General features: G+C 38.3%; 1 protein-coding gene across 6 annotated transcripts in view; it reads left to right on the top strand.

Annotated features, from left to right (window-relative positions):
• The window catches only part of Scaper (S phase cyclin A-associated protein in the ER), a 388343-nt gene that overhangs the window by 165904 nt on the left and 201384 nt on the right, over positions 1 to 21055 (top strand). For all 6 annotated transcript variants that reach the window (XM_030244383.1, XM_011242747.3, NM_001357652.1 and 3 more), the window contains 2 exons: positions 9954 to 10090; positions 14260 to 14325. In XM_030244383.1, coding sequence (XP_030100243.1) covers positions 9954 to 10090; positions 14260 to 14325 — 203 coding nt within the window. The remainder of the gene's footprint in view (positions 1 to 9953; positions 10091 to 14259; positions 14326 to 21055) is intronic.

The raw sequence follows: 21055 nt of genomic DNA, 5'->3' as shown, positions 1-21055 counted from the left end.
AGAAGCTTGAAGCAATCCCACTAAAATCAGAGATTAGACAAGGCTGTCCACTCTCTCCCTACCTATTCAACATTGTACTTGAAGTCCTAGCCAGAGCAATTAGACAACAAAAGGAGATCAAGGGGATACAAATTGGAAAGGAAGAAGTCAAATTATCACTTTTTGCAGATGATATGATAGTATATATACATGACCCTAAAAATTCCACCAGAGAACTCCTAAGCCTGATAAACATCTTCAGTGAAGTAGCTGGATATAAAATTAACTCAAACAAGTCAATGACCTTTCTCTACACAAAGGACAAACAGGCTGAGAAAGAAATTAGGGAAACAACACCCTTCTCAATAGCCACAAATAATATAAAATACCTAGGCATGACTCTAAGGAAGTGAAAGATCTGTATGACAAGAACTTCAAGTCTCTGAAGAAAGAAATTAAAGAAGATCTCAGAAGATGGAAAGATCTCCCATGCTCATGGATCGGCAGGATCAATATAGTAAAAATGGCTATCTTGCCAAAAGGAATCTATAGATTCAATGCAATCCCCATCAAAATTCCAACTCAATTCTTCAACGAATTAGAAAGGGCAATCGGCAGATTCATCTGGAATAACAAAAACATAGGATAGCAAAAACTCTTCTCAAGGATAAAAGAACCTCTGGTGGAATCACCATGCCTGACCTAAAGCTTTACTACAGAGCAATTGTGATAAAAACTGCATGGTACTGGTATAGAGACAGACAAGTAGACCAATGGAATAGAATTGAAGACCCAGAAATGAACCCACACACCTATGGTCACTTGATCTTCGACAAGGAAGCTAAAACCATCCAGTGGAAGAAAGACAGCATTTTCAACAATTGGTGCTGGCACAACTGGTTGTTATCATGTAGAAGAATGCGAATCGATCCATACTTATCTCCTTGTACTAAGGTCAAATCTAAGTGGATCAAGGAACTTCACATAAAACCAGAGGCACTGAAACTTATAGAGGAGAAAGTGGGGAAAAGCCTTGAAGATATGGGCACAGGGGAAAAATTCCTGAACAGAACAGCAATGGCTTGTACTGTAAGATCAAGAATTGACAAACGGGACCTAATGAAACTCCAAAGTTTCTCCAAGGCAAAAGACACCATCAGTAAGACAAAAAAGACCACCAACAGATTGGGAAAGGATCTTTACCTATCCTAAATCAGATAGGGGACTAATATCCAACATATATAAAGAACTCAAGAAGGTGGACTTCAGAAAATCAAATAACCCCATTAAAAAATGGGGCTCAGAACTGAACAAAGAATTCTCACCTGAGGAATACCGAATGGCAGAGAAGCACCTGAAAAAATGTTCACCATCCTTAATCATCAGGGAAATGCAAATCAAAACAACCCTGAGATTCCACCTCACACCAGTCAGAATGGCTAAGATCAAAAATTCAGGTGACAGCAGATGCTGGCGTGGATGTGGAGAAAGAGGAACACTCCTCCATTGTTGGTGGGATTGCAGGCTTGTACAACCACTCTGGAAATCAGTCTGGCTGTTCCTCAGAAAATTGGACATAGTACTACCGGAGGATCCAGCAATACCTCTCCCGGGCATATATCCAGAAGATGCCCCAACGGGTAAGAAGGACACATGCTCCACTATGTTCATAGCAGCCTTATTTATAATAGCCAGAAGCTGGAAAGAACCCAGATGCCCCTCAACAGAGGAATGGATACAGAAAATGTGGTACATCTACACAATGGAGTACTACTCAGCTATTAAAAAGAATGAATTTATGAAATTCCTAGCCAAATGGATGGACCTGGAGGGCATCATCCTGAGTGAGGTAACACATTCACAAAGGAACTCACACAATATGTACTCACTGATAAGTGGCTATTAGCCCCAAACCTAGGATACCCAAGATATAAGATACAATTTGCTAAACATATGAAACTCAAGAAGAATGAAGACTGAAGTGTGGACACTATGCCCCTCCTTAGAATTGGGAACAAAACACCCATGGAAGGAGTTACAAAGACAAAGTTTGGAGCTGAGATGAAAGGATGGACCATGCAGAGACTGCCATATCCAGGGATCCACCCCACAATCAGCATCCAAACGCTGACACCATTGCATACACTAGCAAGATTTTATTGAAAGGACCCAGATGTAGCTGTCTCTTGTGAGACTATGCCGGGGCCTAGCAAACACAGAAGTGGATGCTCACAGTCAGCTAATGGATGGATCACAGGGCTCCCAATGGAGGAGCTAGAGAAAGTACCCAAGGAGCTAAAGGGATCTGCAACCCTATAGGTGGAACAACATTATGAACTAACCAGTACCCTGGAGCTCTTGACTCTAGATGCATATGTATCAAAAGATGGCCTAGTCGGCCATCACTGGAAAGAGAGGCCCATTGGACTTGCAAACTTTATATGCCCCAGTACAGGGGAACGCCAGGGCCAAAAAGGGGGAGTGGGTGGGTAGGGGAGTGGGGGTGGGTGGGTATGGGGGACTTTTGGTATAGCATTGGAAATGTAAATGAGCTAAATACCTAATAAAAAATGGAAAAAAAAAAAGAAGGTAGACTCCATAAAATCAAATAACCCCATTAAAAAATGGGGCTCAGAACTGAACAAAGATTTCTCACCCGAGGAATACCAAATGGTAGAGAAGCACCTGAAAAAATGTTCAACATCCTTAATCATCAGGAAAATGCAAATCAAAACAACCCTGAGATTCCACCTCACACCAGTCAGAATGGCTAAGATGAAAAATTCAGGTGACAGCAGATGCTGGCGAGGATGTGGAGAAAGAGGAACACTCCTCCATTGTTGGGATTGCAAGCTTGTACAACCACTCTGGAAATCAGTCTGGCGGTTCCTCAGAAAATTGGACATAGTACTACCAGAAGATCCAGCAATACCTCTTCTGGGCATATATCCAGAAGATGCCCCAACCAGTAAGAAGGACACATGCTCCACTATGTTCATAACAGCCTTATTTATAATAGCCAGAAGCTGGAAAGAACCCAGATGCCCCTCAACAGAGGAATGGATACAGAAAATGTGGTACATTTACACAATGGAGTACTACTCAGCTATTAAAAAGAATGAATTTATGAAATTCCTAGCCAAATGGATGGACCTGGAGGACATCATCCTGAGTGAGGTAACCCAATCACAAAGGAACTCTCACAATATGTACTCACTGATAAGTGGATATTAGCCCAGAAACTTAGGATACCCAAGATATAAGATATAATTTGCTAAACACATTAAACTCAAGAGAACCAAGACCAAAGTGTGGACACTTTGCCCCTTCTTAGAATAGGAAACAAAACACCCATGGAAGGAGTTACAGAGACAAAAGTTGGAAGTGTGACGAAAGGATGGGCCATCTAGTGATTGCCCTATCCAGAGATCCATCCCATGATCAGCTTCCAAACTCTGACACCATTGCATACACTAGCAAGATTTTGCTGAAAGGACCCAGATATAGCTGTCTCTTGTGAGACTATGCCAGGGCCTAGCAAACACAGAAGTGGATGCTCACAGTCAGCTATTGAATGGACCACAGGGCCCCCAATGGAATAACTAGAGAAAGCACCCAAGGAACTAAAGGGAACTGCAACCCTATAGGTGGAACAACAATATGAACTAAGCAGTACCCCGGAGGTCTTGTCTCTAGCTGCATATGTATCAAAAGATGGCCTAGTCGGCCATCACTGCAAAGAGAGGGCCATTGGACTTGCAAACTTTATATGCCCCAGTACAGGGGAACGCCAGGGCCAAAAAGGGGGAGTGGGTGGGTAGGGGAGTGGGGGTGGGTGGGTATGGGGGACTTTTGGTATAGCATTGGAAATGTAAATGAGCTAAATACCTAATAAAAATGGGAAAAAAAGAACTAAGGCATAAAAAAAATGTGAGCCCGCTCTTTTTTAAATTCATTTATTTATTGGTTTATGAGACTTCCTTTATCACTCTTTCTTCTTCTTTTCTTATGGTTGTATGAAAAGAATATGAATACACTTCCACAGTTCGAACTAATTTCTAACATTCTGACATAGTTGGCCAAGAGTACAGGTTCCATATTCAACATCTGATTTTAAATTTAGTCTTTATTATTTAGTCAGGGTTTTGACTGTCTATAGCTTTGGACGTGTTTGAGAGTGTGTTCTTCTAATATTGGAAATGGAGAAAATATAATTATATCCCCTTTTTCTTGTGTCCTAATTTTAGTTCTAAGTACTAAATGAGTAATTTTTACGTGAAACACTTTGCTAAATGTCTGTTATGTAATAACCTTTATAAGGATGCTATTGTTTTTATTTAAAACATTAATATATATCTGCCATATGCCAGGAAAATTGTAGATAAAAGACTACAGTTAAAGATGTACTGTTATGCAAGCTCTAGAAGAAAATTAACAGAGTAAGGAGTTGATAATAAACAGTAGAGGTCATTACCTACAGGTTTTTATTTTAGTTGGGATGTGCACATTTCTGGTGAAGGAATATTACTGGCTAAGGAACAGTTTGCTGTTCTGAGACAGTAATGTTTCTAATGAATGTAAGGAAGGAGAATGGCACCCTCTGAGGCAAGGAAATTACATCTTATCTTAGTATAATGGAAACAAGTATGTGTGTGGTGTGCAGACACAGTGAAAGTACATGTGGATGTCAGAGGTCGACTCCATTGCTCCACACCTTGTTTGTTTTGAGACTCTCTCTCATTAAAACTGGAGTCCACTGTCTTCACTTGGACCAACTGGCCAGGAGCTCTCCTGTGCTGGAGCCTTAGCTATATGTTGCCGTACTTAGACCTTGCTTCTGCATTGTTGCTAAGCTGCGACTTCAGGTCTTCACGTTTGCACAGAAAGCACTGTGCCCACTGATTCTTCTCTCTAGTCTCCAAGGCTTTACTTTTTTTAATTTTACTTACTTGTACGTGTATTTGTAAGCAGCTATGGTTATATATGCATTTAATGTCATGATATTTTATTTTACAAAAGGGTACAAATTATATTTTTTCCTCCTCCTCAAACTCAGGAAGAATATACTTCACCATTTTTTTCCCTTCCTACCCCTCCTATGCTATCTTCCCATGTTCCCACCTCATACCTCTCTCATATCCATGGCTCACTTTTCTTTGATTATTATTGTTGTGTGTGTGTATCTGTGTGTCTGTGTCTTTGTGTATGTGTGTGTGTCTATCTGTGTGTGTGTGTCTGTGTTGTCACAAATATATAAATATAATCTATTAAGTTCTCTTTGTTGTTTGTATGTATATAATTTCAGAGCTGACCACTTTACATTGGATAACCAATTGGGGGTGATCATCCCTGGTGTAGGCTAAGTCTCCCCCTCTCTGCAGTCTTTAGTTTTTTTGTCTATGGGTAGGAATCTGTAAGATTTTTTTCCCCTGCTGTATTAGCATGTGTGCTCATAATATCCTTGTTTAAGCACCCATATTGTGAGTTATTGGGTGAAGCTGCTCTGTTATTTCTAGGAATCACAAACCCACAAAAAACTTCCTAGTCCTCTGACTTTTATAGTCATCCCCCTTCCTTGATGTTTCTGGCACCTTATGACAAGAGCTGTGTAGTAAATATATACAATGGGCTTGGCTCCTTACAGTCTTTTGATCTCTGCATTGTATCCAGATATGGTTTTCTGCCATGGGTCTCCATTTGCTAAAGAGACGCTTCTTTGATGGGAGGTGAGAGTTACACTTATCTGTGGGTATAAGGATTGTTTTAGAATTTTGTTAGGAATTATGCTGGTCTAGTAAAGTATCAGTAATAGGCTCTCTTTTCAAATGCATAGGTAGTTGGCTAGGTTCCTAGTACCAGGCATGATTTCCCTCCTGTATACTGGGTCTTGTTTCCAATTGGATAGCTTTGGTTATCACTACAATATGAGTACCACTGCTACACTTTTAGGGCTATTTGCCATGCTGGTCAGCTTATGCTTCATAGGTGTCCCAGATGGATAGAACTGTTGATATCATCCCTCCTTTGGCAACTTGTATACTACTCTGTTGTACTGTGGAAACTGAATTTCACAAGTATGCTGGTATAAATGCAAGTATTCATGTATGTGTAGCCAGACAGCAACCTCATCTTTCTCAGTTACCATCCATAAGCCACCAACTGCCTCTTATTAGACTAGGCTGACTGACCAGGGAATGGCATGGATCTTTTTGTCTCCATTTCCCAAGTAGGGGCTGGGGATGGAAGAGCATAAGAACACCCACCCCTTCATGCTATTTTTTTAATGTGGTTTCCAGAGGATTGAACTCATATCGCAGGCTTTTGTGACAAGTATGTTACTGAGTGAAGTATCAACCTACTTTTGAGAATGTTTTCATAAGAGTAATCATAAGACTAAGATTTGGTTTATGTTTTTAAAACATAACTTTTTAAAATATAGAACATATCTAGAAGGACTGGGCAGATGTCTCAGTGAGGAAGATCTCCTGAACCATCAGAGGGCCTGGGTTCAGATCCTGACACTCACATAAAAAGCTGAGTATAAGCCAGGCGTGGCGGCACATGCATTTAATCCCAGCACTTGGAAGCAGAGGCAGGCGGATTTATGAGTTCAAGGCCAACCTGGTCTACAAAGTGAGTTCCAGGACAGCCAGGGCTATACAGAGAAACCCTGTCTTGAAAAACCAAAAAAAAAAAAAAAAAAAAAAAAAGCTGAGTATGGCCACACATGTCTGTAACCCTACTGCAAGGTGTAGGTTGAGGGGACATGGTGCAGAATCATGAGGTTCACTGGGGCTTGCTTGCTTGACAGATTCTCGTTGCCATGTTGACCCACCTGTTCACACAGATGCATATAACACATATACACACACTGTACATGCACAACACACAAAGGAAAAGTCAGAGGGATCTAGTTAGAAACTGAAGTACTAATTAAAAAGTTGTTTCAGTCACCTACAGACTGTAACTGGGAGATACTAGTGAGGGTTAGTGGGTGAATCTGGTATGGACTTAGGGTTGTGAAGAGAATGGATAGGTTTTGCTAATGAATGAGAAATTATGTTAAAATGGCACAATTTACGGACATGGGGAGCCTAAGAGGGTTTTTTATTATTAATTTTTTAAAACCTACTTTAATAATGGTTCACAAAGTGCTTTGAACTTCTTTCTAGTCCATGCTTTAGCAGACCCATGAGAGGACGTGATGTTTGGAGAGAGTATAAGTAGGACCCAACAGACACTGAAGGCATGCAAACATAGCTAGCTGTACAACACTTTGTTGGTTTCACATCCTAGCTGATCTTCCCTTTACTGAGAGAAGCATAGCAGAGAGCCTAAGAGTTTAATGGTCATCTTATTTTAGTTTAGGAAGATAATGTAATGTCAAGAAGCAGCTGAAAGAGTCAGAGGCAAATATTTCTACCCAATCAATAGACAGAAGCTGCTTACCCTGTGGTGGAAAGAGGGGAAAAGCTGGCCCTGTAGGAGGGCCAGCAATCTCAACCTGGACTCTGAGATCTCTCAGATAGTTGAACAACAACCAGGCATCATATAATAGCTGTTATCAGGCCCCCAACACATATACAGCAGAGGACTGCTGGGTCTTGGTTTAGTCAGAAAAAAGACTAGAGGTCCCAGGGAGTTTAGAGCTCTGGTGGGGTGGGGATGGGGGGGGAGGCATCCTCATGGAGACAGGGGGCAGGGAGGAGGAATGGGATGTGGTATGGGGGTAGACCGGGAGAGGAATAAAATCTGGAGTTTAAAATAAATAAAAAGGCAAAAAAAAAAAGCTGTATGATGAAAGATTTTGGGGAGGAGGAAATGATCTGTAGGGCAAAGGCTGGAGGAGAGACAGCAGAGTTGGTCTTGATGTTGGTTTCCTAACAAGGGCAGTTTACAGATTGGTTAGTGTTGGTTAGATTTTTGCTGTACTCAGTTCAAGAGAGAGCAAAATTAAAGAGGTAAAGGTGAAGAGGCTATACTTCCTGGTTCCATAGGGTATTAGCTTTAGGGGACAAGAAAAAGGGTTCTTTTGAGATGATTTAAAGAAAAAATTAAGGACTTCTACCTGTTTGGCTGTGTTTTCCTGCTTTTCTTTAAGGGCCTGTAACTCTTTAGCAGTGCTCTCCTGTAATTCTTTAAGTGACTTATGAAAGTCCTTCTTGATGTCCTTTATCATCACCATGAGAAATGTTTTTAAATCTGGATCTAGATTTTTCGGTTGTGTTGGGGTGCCCAGGACTAGGTGGGGTGGGAGTGCTGCGTTCTGATGATGGTGAGTGGTCTTGATTTCTGTTAGTAGGATTCTTACGTTTGCCTTTCGCCATCTGGTAATCTCTGAAGGTAGCTGTTATAGTCAGCTAATGGATGGATCACAGGGCTCCCAATGGAGGAGCTAGAGAAAGAACCCAAGGAGCTAAAGGGATCTGCAACCCTATAGGTGGAACAACATTATGAACTAACCAGTACCCCGGAGCTCTTGACTCTAGCTGCATATGTATCAAAAGATGGCCTAGTCGGCCATCACTGCAAAGAGAGGCCCATTGGACACGCAAACTTTATATGCCCCAGTACAGGGGAACGCCAGGGCCAAAAAGGGGGAGTGGGTGGGTAGGGGAGTGGGGGTGGGTGGGTAGGGGGGACTTTTGGTGTAGCATTGGAAATGTAAATGAGCTAAATACCTAATAAAAAATGGAAAAAAATAAAAAAATAAAATAAAATAAAGAAAAATTAAAGTGTGAAGAATCAGAGAAATGTAGATATAAGTCTAGGGGAAGGAATAAGATTTAGTGTACTTTTGGAAGTCTTAACCCTGACAGGAGCATGAGTTTAAATGTAGTAGAGTGGAGAAAAGGCAAAGTGTGTAGGCACACAGACTGATAGGTAAATTGGTCATGGGAGTGTGTGGGACTTCTATAAAATGATCTTCTATATAAGTCCTAAGTTAAAGAAACATAGGCTTTAACTCAGAAATGGGGGAGAGACAATAACAAGTGTTTGAGATTTGAAGAGGGGTTCAAAAACAAATTTCTAGGAAGACAAGGGTGTGGATAAGCTAATGTATGTGTGCTTGGCTGCCTGGCATATGTGCTTGAGGTACAGCATCCTTAAAAAGGAAAGTAGTTGACATAGATTCTCCTATAGATACACTACTCTTCTGCAGCTATAGACACAGAAATAGATGTAGAGAGCTAGATTTTGTGGAGAGTTGGGATTTTGCCATATAAAATGAATGGAAATAGAGGCAGAGGAAATAAGTACATGAAATAGCATGTTGCAGTGAGATGACTTCTATCTAGGATGATGGGAAGGCAAACAAGACAAATTCTACATTTCATCCAAACAAAAACTGTCTTCAGTGCTCTGCACTTTCACCTCTGGAATGTCTCTTCTGAGATGATTTTCCTTTCTCTCCCCTTTCCCTACTCTCGTCTAGATGCACACATACACATCCAGCATCTGCTCAGATCACCAAACACTGGACTGCCTAATTGCAGTCTTTCCTCTTTACCCTGATGAACACCTGTGTCATCTTCCTCTTAGGTTCCTATTGCACATTAAATGACTAACTAAACACTTGTATGGTACTATAATTTTGTGTATATATTTTCCTTTCCCTTTGCATTACTATGCCCATGTATCCTTAGCATATAGTGCATTTGGTGCTCACCAAAGGTTTGACGAGTCATTGAAAAATCTCAGTTAAAACAGATTCTTCAGTGTATTTTAAAGCAATTGTGAAAGCCATTATTGCCTGGGATTAGATTACTTTTAGTTTACACACACACACACACACACACACACACACACACATATATATATACATATACATACATACACACACACACACACACACACACACACACACACATACACACACACATATATATGATCTATTGTGTCTACTATTCTGTGGTAGTCCTGTATTGTTTTAAAATATCATCACCGCCATCATTTCATTGATTATTTTGCAGGAACATCTGTCTTTGAAGAAGTATGTTGTTGACATTGTGATTGAAAGTGCAGCTCCACCAGAGCCTGTAAAAGATGGAGAAGAACGGCAAAAGAATAAGAAAAAAGCTAAAAAGATAAAAGCACGGATGAACATCAGGTAACAGAAATGTCCTTAAATATAAAACAAAAGCTCTTAAGGATTGGACATTTAATTTAATGGAAGAAAAAAAAAAACATTTAAGCTTGTTTGCTTCAAACGCTTTAGAAAAAACACCAATGAACCTAATTTATAGCCACTTTCTTTGATTGAGAAAGAAAACTGAGTATTGATCCAAAACCCTCCCTTTCACCTGCTCAAGGACTCTTCCTATAATTAGATACCGAGGCCATGCCAAACTTGTGCCTCTTTCAGCATACAATGCTACATTTAAATATTTGTAAACTAAGCTTATTTTTCTTTCCAACTATTGATTTTTAAATGAATTATCAAAGAAAATCAATAGCAATCAACAAATAGAAGTTAGCTGGCTGTGGTGTCAAAGCCCATGACAGGGTTTAATTAATTTCATTGCCTGTCACAACAGGAAAAGTTCAAGAAATATCTTAAAATGGAAAGTGAGTTATCAGACCTGTAGTTTATCATCAGCCTCCAAAGTGACATCTGAGATCAGACAACTGTGTAGTACATTACCTCACAAGCTTTAAATGTCACTTGATGACTGATGGGTCTTGTTTGAGGACAGAAATACAGTTCTTTCTTAGTTGATACCGTTAGCATTGAGAGAAAGCATTACAAACCTTACCTTTTATCATGAAAGTCTCAAAAGAAGATGCTTATTAGTCCATAGGGTTATTTATAAAAATGTGTAACAAGAATAATGCTGAGTGATATAGTTGTCTGTAGTTTCCATGTCCAGATTGTGGCCTGTCAAGGAATCTGTTTCATCTTAAAGATCAGACATAACTACAGAGTGCTTTGTTTATTTGAAAATGAATAGTTAGAAAACAAATAATGATGTTTCCTGATTTGACTTCATGAAAGAAGAAAGTGCCATGTATTTCTTGTGTATAATAAATCCTAGGGATGTTTTATTTTTAGTTGTTTTTTTTTAATGGGTTCTTAATGTAATGACCAGAAAAGGCTTTCTTGAATTTAGTATTAGCAATCAGTGCATGTTTCTAGTCACATTTTCCTAATTTACTTCAGGCTATTACTGGCTTGGTTTGAAGTTTCTGTTGAGAACTTCTGGCTTCTCACTCTTGATTATTTTTTAGTTTGTTCTCTTCTCTATGCATACTCCCTGCTTAATCCTGATTTTATATGTCCTATACTTGCTGATTGCAAATTTTATACCTTTAAGTAAAGTATAATGTGCCTAAAACAAACTGCTCTTTCATCTCCTGCTAACATCTGACCTCACTATGAGGAAAAAAGCATTCTGTTACCATTGCCCAGGTCAGAGCCCTTTAAGTCACCGTTGATCTCCTAATTGACATAAACTACATATTCATCCTTACTTTAAATAATGTTGCTTGCTTTAAAATGTCTGCAGGCGCTCAAGCCAGACCAAATCTCAGCATGGGGAGGGGAGGTAGACATGGGGGCTAGAGAGCTGACTTAGAGTTAAGAGCACTTAACTACATTTGCAGGAGACCCAGCCTTCTGTAGCTCCAGCTCTACGGATATCTCATGCCCTCTTGTGGCATCCTTTAGTACCAGGCATACACACAGTGCACATACATATATTTAGGCCGATGTTCATATATACAATAAAAAGTAAATCATTTTTTTATTTGTAGACCACCTATTTTGCCCTGCAGTTTCTTTGTCCTCTCTCTTTCTCTTTGCTTCCATTTCCTTTATGGCCGTTTTTCTTCCCTCTTCTCTACTTCATCTCCTTTTTCTTTTGCCCCTATTCTACTTCTGCCCTCCTCTCCCCTTCTTTTCTCCTTCTGCTTTTCTCTTCCTTATGGTTTCCTTCCCCATCCATTTCCCAGTGTATATATAACACAACAGTATCTTGTGCATGGCAAGTCAATACAACACTGAGTTGTCCACAGCAGCAGCAGCATGATAATTATGATATTGATAATGATGATGATTATGATCGTGATGATGGTGATGTTGATGACGACAATGACACAGATGATGCAGTATTTCACTTTATGACTCTTGCTGGCCCTGAATAGCAGTTTTTCTGCCTCTCTTTTCCAGAGTGCTGGGATAATTAATAAGTGTGCCCTACCATACCCAACAATTTTGTATGTCCTTCCAATCATTTACCTACTAAATTTGCCCTTGGCAATCACTTACATGCTTTCCGTAATTATGGACTGTTGGGTTTTTTGGTTGTTGTTGTTCTATAATTTCTTATATTCAGAATCATACTCTCTTGCTGCTGATACTTGCTAAGTACTTTTTCAAGATATATTAATATTTTGGGTCAATCGGTTTCCCTTTTATTGTTGAATATATGGATCATATAGGTAATATCAAAACCTTTGTTCAGTTATCCCTTAATAAACATTTGAGTTGAAATTTCATAGGTAGCAAGAGGTCCTTGGCTGTCTTTGAACTAGCTCTCTAGACCAGGCTGGCCTTGAATTCACAGAGATCCACCTTCCTCTGTTCCATAAGTGCTGAGATTAAAGGTATGCACCACCACAGCCCAGCTTGTATATCTTGGTTTTAACCTTCTGGTTTTCCTGTGGTTTTTAAAGACAGTTCTATAAAACAATAGTATAAAGCTATATCAGTGAGCATAATATGTGTCATTTGCACAGATGGTTTACCATATCAACAGTATCCTTAGATTCTGCCAAATGCAAACAAAAAATATTTAGAAATAATATTTTTAGAAAGTAATTTAGAAAGAATGTCTACATGACTTGGTCTATTGCTCATTAGCCCTGACAACATTGCTGAGAACAATATAAAGGGAAGAATTATTTTTATGACAGTTTCAGATGTTTCTATCCATTATTCCCACATATGAGTAAACACATAGTACATTGCCATAGCTTACAGCCATACTCATGAGAGGTAAAGGAGCAGACACTATTGATTTAACATTTGGTGATATGATGTATAGAAAACAATGATAGAGAAGCAGTGCAGGGCAACCTTTCCAAACTGGAATTACACGAAGTCTAAGCACATTAAGCTTTCCAGTAGAAGACACATGTTTTCGGAAAGGATTTTTAAAACTGCATCATATCTTCCAGGGAGTCATTTCAGATATAAACTTGTAAATAGATTTAATGTAAAAGGCCTGCTGTATATTTTATACAAACCATACCACAAAGATAGTAATATTGGTAATGTAATAGACTTCATGGTAAAAATGTCACGACAGATAGAGAATACCTTTGGTTTAATCCTAGAGAGAGGAAGACAAAGTCTGTACTTGTATGTGTCTTTGGAGATCAGAAATAAGTCTCCTGTGTTGCTCTTTACCTTCTACCTTGTTTGAGACAGGGTCTTTTGTTCACCACTGTACATCTAGCTAGCCGGCCCACTAGAGTCTTGGACTTGTCCTGTCTGGACCTTACGTCTTGCTGAAGGAACACTGGGGTTACAGATTTATCATACCTGGCTTCTCCTGGGATATTAGGGGTGAGACTCAGGGTTTTAACCTTTTGTGGCTCACACTTTACCAATCAAGCCATAGCTCTAGCCCACATATAGCATTTAAATTAATAGGTTTCTCTTTTATTGTCAGAAAAGAAAAAAGGAGAAATGAGTACATTAACTCAACATTAATACCTTGCTTTAGTGACACCTTTCTGCATGATGGCTATCACCTCCTGCTCTAGACTAGCTGAAAACAGATAGTGACAAAGAACCAGCATGGATTTATAGGAACCTTTGGTGTGTAATCAGTGTAAACAGTCAAACAAAACGTTAAGGGCCAGGTCAGCTTATTTCCATAGTCTTTTATCTTTGAAATTAAATGAAAATTATTTGCCCATACTTTACTTTAGACTATGTATTTCTTGTGGTACATAGAAATTTCTCCATATCAACTACTTTGTTGGAATCATATGGCCTTTTAAATTTAGTACAAATTTATTTTTACATTTCTATAATTCTTTAATCAACCAAGCCTATAAACTCAGTAGTATTCTTACTGAGTGAGGTCTATATCTTATGAGGGAGTGTACATTTTCCATCTCTCAGGATAGCATTTATATAATTTAAGGGAAAGTTTGTCACATTAACAGTATGATACATTACTGGGAATGGAAAAACTAGAATAAGCTTTTGTATCATTATATAAATGGCTGTAAAATTAACTAATAAAGATGAAATCTTTTTTTCTTTAGGGCGAAAGAATATGAGAATTTAGTGGAAACCAAAAATTCTGGCTCCGAGTCACCTTATAAAGCAAAGTGAGTATTTTATACCATATTTTAGTTTATGTTTCTCCTTGGCTTCTGCCTTTAAAAGAACTTTGTCTGGATTATCATACCGTTACTTAGGAAGTTGGAATTCCCTTTTGGCTTCTTAGTATTGTTAACTAAGAATTTAGGAATGGCCTCAAACAGAAGCTTGAGGACAATTTTATTAGAATTTAAGAAAAAGCACAGTTTAGAAAGAGCAGGAATAATGCAGTGTCAGCTCTCTGATTATGGTGAAATAGTAACAGAAAGGTGATTGAAAGATCACAGATGCTTGCTGATAAAATAAGGAGATTAAATAACACACAGGTTAGCTATGAAGTCTGAGAAAAAAATTTAAATCTTTTTGAAATGAGCAGAAACATAAACAGTCTAATCAGAATCTATGGGTGCAGTGAAAATACCTAGAAGGAAATTAACAGCATTCCATGTACATGCAAGAAAAGGTCTGAAGTGAATTATCTGTACTCCTTCCTTCAGACACTATAAAGAAAGAGTGAGCTTAAACAGAAGAAAATAAACTCTTGAAATTGGAAGAAATCTAATTTTCAATGAAAATTAAAATAGATGCTGAGTGGAGGGAGGAAGAGAAACTGTAAGCTAATACTTTGGAAACATGAAATTGTGATATGTCTCCAGGTGCCATTGTAAAAGTAACTTTTATTCTCCTGATGTGTGTTGTAAATATTTAATCTCTGACTTAGTTTGTCAAATTTTTCTGATTCATCACTTTGTCTGCCCCTCAATTAGATGTCATTGTTTGGGATTAAAGGTGTGTGGCATGTCTGCATTCCAGCCAGATAGCACTGACCTAGAAGGTTTTTGGATGTGCTGAGAACAGTCATGGTGCTGGATAAAAATTCCTCTCGTGTGTTCAGTAGATCCAAGTACCTATGCTGCACCCACTGATGCCTTTTGATGTTCTGATACTTGGAGACTGATAGAGAAAACAGTACACCCTGGAAGCCAGAAATGTATTAGTGAGTAAGGTGAAGGAAGATAATAGACTGGTAGAGTGCCAGTCACTGATGTTATTGTCTCTGTAGAGTAGGGTGACAAGAGCTGTTGAGCTGTTTGGAATGTGGGTGATGGTGGGAAGGTGCTTAGATTTCAGAAATAGGAGCATAATTTCAAAACAGAAAATATCAGCAACAGAAACTGAGGGACAGAATGGCTGTTCCAGTGCAGCTGACCCGCTACAGAAGGCAGAGACTGAGACAAGGGCATCAAACCAAGAGTGTCAAAATGCACATTATAATTTAGCTATGAACTAACAATCTTGTTTGAAAACAAATTGAACCCAAAAGTTTAGTGAGCAGAATGAGGAAAGAGCGATCTTCAGGACACATAGTGACAGAAGTGGCATGCCATTGGCAGGGCAAAGAGAAGTGTGAGTGGTACCATGGAAACAACACTCACCTCACTAAGTAGATTTGCTGTTTAAAAACATAGATGTTCTGATGTTTGTATCACAAAATTATTGAAATTGTAATAATGTAATTTTCCAAACAGAAAAACTGAGGACTGTATAGGTTGGCTGCTGAGTCCTACAGTATCTTTAAAGATGAACTAGCACCATTACTTCTCAAACTATTCCATAAAATAGAGAGGGAACAATTCCAGACTCACTCTGTAAAGACAATATTGCATTTGATAAAGACATGAAAGTAAAAATAAGATTCTGTAGGGCAGACCTGTCGCCAGCTTGTCCTGAATGGGAAAAACAAAACACATTCTCTCTAAAGTCAGCATCCACTGTCACTTCTCTTTTGAAACGGGGAAAAGGGGAGAGGAGAAAAGAAAGAAGAAACCATAGCCATAGAAATAAGGCAAGCAAAAGAAGTGAGATGGTTAAAAATAAATATAAGTCACATTTCCCTAATTGCAAATGATACAATCTTATCATTAAAAACTCTACCAGAAGACTCATAGATTTGCTAAACACTTTCAGGAAAGTAACAATACAAAATCAGCACACAGATTAAAAGCTTTTCTGTATACCCACACCTTACCCACACAATAACCTTTTAAAAAGCCAGATATTAAAGACCTAAGCAAAGAAGACTATAAGCCACTGAAAAAAGAAATTGAATACAGAGACCTCTCATGTTCATGGTTTAACAGACTGTAATTAAAATATCTATGTTACTAAATCAGTATACAGATTTAACGCAACCTTAATCAAAATACAACTGAAGTAGAACATACATCTTAAATTTCATATGGAAATAATGAAGATCTTGAATAGCTAAATAAATCCTGAACTATAGGCACTGTTGAGTGTATGCCAACACCTGACTTCAAACTGTTAGAGTTACATTAAGAAAATTAGCATGGTACTAGAATAAAAACAAGTATGTAGACTGATGAATAGTGTAGTTGATCCAAAAGTAAGCCTAAACAGCTATTTATTCTTCATTAAGAAACCTAAATAAGACATAGGCAAGACAGGCTGTTTAGCTCATGGTGCTAGGAAAACCGGTTATTGAAATATAAAAGCCTGGATAAAGATTGCTATCCTTCACCCAATACAAAAATCAATTAAAAGTGTGCAGAGGGGACCAAAACACAAAACCTACTTTAATACAATGACAGAAATTTGAGACAATCAGAATAAAACATTGGAGAACATCTCTAGTTATTAGGTATAGATAATGCCTGTCTAAATAGCATTTTATATTTTAGCATAGCAAAGGAAACAATGAAGATAGTCAATAATAAAAAAGAAATTCTTTTTTTTCTTTTTTTTCTTTTTTTTTATTACATATTTTCTTCAATTACATTTCCAATGCTATCCCAAAAGTCCCAGAAATTCTTTATCAATATTTATGGGATAGGATTTATTTCTAGAAGACCAAATAATCCAATCAACAAAACAGACATGAAACTGAACAAATGCATTTCACATAGAAGAGAATACCTGACCGATAAATACATACATACATACTTTACTGTATTTTTATCCATTACGTATAGGCAAATCAAAACTATGCTGAGTCTTCTTTTCCTGTTGAAATGGCCCCTACTAAGAAAGTGAAAGCATAAGTATGTAGGAAAAAGAAACTTATTCACTGCCTATAGGAAGTAGATTAAACCAGCTAACATGAAAATCATTATGAAAGCTTCTCAAAGAACTAAAGATAGACCTCAGACATGATTCCCTCATACCAGTTCTGGGGATGTGGGTCAGACAACCACAGCCACCTTACTGTGGAGATTGCTCTGTACTCAGAGTCATCAGGGCACAGTTTGACACAGCCATGCTTGGGATCAGCTTAGCCTCTCATCAACTGACATCATTTAAAATGGGATATAAGCAAAGTGGAGTTTTACTCAACTGTGGACTAAATAATGGTGCTGTGGGTAAAGTAATGAAACTACAGCTCTTAGTTTCAAGTAAAATAAGCCACTACCATGAAAATAGGAGTGCTTCTTTTGTGAGATCTAGTTTGTGTGTGTCTGTGGGAGTTGGGGAGAGAGAAAGGTAAAGGGTACAGTGTATCTTAGAATTGAAGAGAGAATCCTAACCAGGTAAGGTGACAGAAAAGGTAACAACACAGGAAGTGAATATGAGCAAAGTTTACCATGTTCATGCATGGAAATGTCAAGAGTAAAATTCCATTGTACAAGTAATATGCAATAATAAATAAAGATAAAATTAATGGACCTGTACCCAGCCTAAGAAAAAATGCAGTGTAAGATACAGTTTAACTAATGTCAAAAAGAAAACAAGATAACACTGTAAAACCCATATTCCTTGAAAGGCACAATCTGCCAAATTTACACATGAAAATCTAGAGCGGACTGGGCCTCTGTCTGTTAAAGAATTTTGTTAAGAACTTTCCATAACAGAATATACTTCATGGCCAAGATCAGCTCACTAGTCATTTGTACCAGACATTTAAAGAGAAAATGATCCTAATGGTCTGTAATCCATTTGACAAGTTCTGACTACCTAATTCATTTTATGAAGCAAATGTTATTCTGATATTTCAATACTCAAACCAAAAATATTAGAAACAAAAAAACTTGGGAGCTAGGAGAGGAGGCAACATTTGGGATATAACTAAATAAAATAATTACCAAATAATTAAATTAAAAATGAAAAATAAAAACGAACTTAGATACAAAAATTCTCAGAAATACTAAATATTGAAGAAAACACCAGTATTTCATTTTTTCAAGAGTATGTTGTACTGTTCTGTTTCTTTAAAAAAAAAAAAAAGATGGGAGGATGGGGGAAGGATTGTGAGAGAGGGGACTGGGAGTGGGACAGTAAGCATATTGTAAAGGGCATAAGTAAAAAAATAAAATAAAAATCTACAAAAGGTTTAATTTTTAATCCATTTTGTGGATTTTCATATATGTATTGTTTTATTCTCAATATCCTTTTTTATTTTTTGATAATAGATAATAGTTTTATGCAGGTTTTATACCTGTTTACAAGTGGCAGCTATCAAAATATGATTCTTTAGTATTCTTTAATGTAGTTCAATTAGAAATTTCTGAGGATTCCACTCTTTTTTTGTATTATTTTCTTTTTTTTAAGATATTTTCTTCATTTACATTTCAAATGCTATCCCCTTTCCTAGTTTCTTCTCTGAAATCCCCTATACTATTCCCCCTCGCCCTGCTCCCCAACCCAACCACTCCTGCTTCCTGGCCCTGGCATTCCCCTACACTGGGGCCTAGAATCTTCTCAAGACCAAGGGCCTCTCCTCCCACTGATGGCCAACTAGGCCATCCTCTGCTGCATATGCAGCTAGAGACATGGGCTCTGAGGGTACTGGTTAGTTCATATTGTTGTTTCTCCTATAGGGCTGCAGACCACTTCAACTCCTTGGGTACTTTCTCTAGTTCCTTCATTGGGGACCCTGTGTTCCATCCAATAGATGACTGTGAGCATCCACTTCTGTATTTCCAGGCACTGGCATATCCTCACAGGAGACAGCTATATCAGGGTACTGTCAGCAAAATCTTCTTGGCATAAGCAATAGTGTCTGCGTTTGGTGGTTGTTTATGGGATGGATCCTGAGATGGGGCAGTCTCTGGATAGTCATTCCTTCCATCTAAGCTAAGAACCTTGTCTCTGTAACTACTTCCATGGGTATTTTTTTCCCCATTCTAGGAGGGAATGAAGTATCCACATTTGATCTTCCTTCTTCTTGAGTTTCATGTGTTTTGCAAATTGTAACTTGGTTATTCTAAGTTTCTGGGCTAATATCCACTTATCAGTGAGTGCATATCATGTGTGTTCTTTTGTGATTGGGTTGCCTCACTCAGTATGATACCCTCCAGATCCATCCATTTACCTAAGGATTTGATAAATTCATTGTTTTTAATAGCTGAGTAGTACTCAATTGCATAAATGTTCCCCACTTTCTGTATCCATTTCTCTCTTGAGGGACGTCTGGGTTCTTTCCAGCTTCTGGCTATTATAATTAAGGCTGCTATAAACTCAGTAGAGCAATGTGTCCTTATTACAAGTTGGAGCATCTTCTGGGTATATGCCCTGGAGAGGTATTGCTGGATCTTCTGGGAGTACTATGTCTAATTTTCTGAGGAACCACCAAACTGATTTCCAGTGTGATTGTACCAGCTTGAAATCCCACCAGCAATGGAGGAGTGTTCATCTTTCTCCACATCCTTGCAAGCATCAGCTGTCACCTGAATTTTTGATCTGAGCCATTCTGACTGGTGTGAGGTGGAATCTCAGGCTTGTTTTGATTTGCATTTCCCTGATGATTAAGGATGTTGAACATTTTTTCAGGTGCTTCTCAGCCATTCAGTATTCCCCAGGTGAGAATTATTTGTTTACGTTTGTACCTCATTTTTTAATAGGGTTATTTGTTTTTCTGGATCCAACTTCTTGAGTTCTTTTTATGTATTAGATATTAGTCCCCTATTGGGTTTAGGATTGGTAAAGATCTTTTCCCAATCTATTGGGGGCCTTTTTGTCTTCTTGACAGTGTCCTTTACCTTACAGAAGCTTTGCAATTTTATGAGGTCCCATTTGTTGTTTCTTGATCTTACAGTATAAGCCATTGCTGTTCTGTTCAGGAATTTTTCCCTTGTGCCTATATCTTCAAGGCTTTTCCCCACTTTCGCCTCTAAAAGTTTCAGTGTCTCTGGTTTTATGTGCAGTTCCTTGATCCACTTAGACTTAAGCTTTGTACAAAGAGATAAGAATGGATCAATTCATTCTTCTATATGCTAACCAGAAGTTGAGACAGCACCATTTGTTGAAAATGCTGTCTTTTTTCCACTGGATGGTTTTAGTTCCCTTGTCAAAGATCAAGTGACTAAGTGTGGATTCATTTCTGGGTCTTCAGTTCTATTCCATTGGTCTACCTGTCTGTCGCTATGCCAGTACCATGCAGTTTTTTTCACAATTGCTCTGCAGTACAGCTTTAGGTCAGGCATAGTGATTCCCACCAGAGATTCTTTTATCATTGAGAAGTTTTTGCTATCCTAGGTTTTTTGCTATTCCAGATGAATTTGCAAATTGCCCTTTCTAACTCAATGAAGAATTCAGTTGGAATTTTGATGGGAATTGCATTGAATCTGTATATTGCTTTCGGCAAGATAGCCATTTTCACTATATTGATCCTGCCAATCCATGAGCATGGGAGATCTTTCCATTTTCTGAGATCTTCTTTGATTTCTTTCTTCAGAGACTTGAAGTTCTTATCATACAAATCTTTCACTTCCTTAGTTAGAG

This window comes from Mus musculus, chromosome 9 (genome assembly GCF_000001635.26).
Source record: "Mus musculus strain C57BL/6J chromosome 9, GRCm38.p6 C57BL/6J".
In the NCBI taxonomy this organism is placed as follows: domain Eukaryota; kingdom Metazoa; phylum Chordata; class Mammalia; order Rodentia; family Muridae; genus Mus; species Mus musculus.
This window is presented reverse-complemented; position numbering and strand designations above follow the sequence as displayed.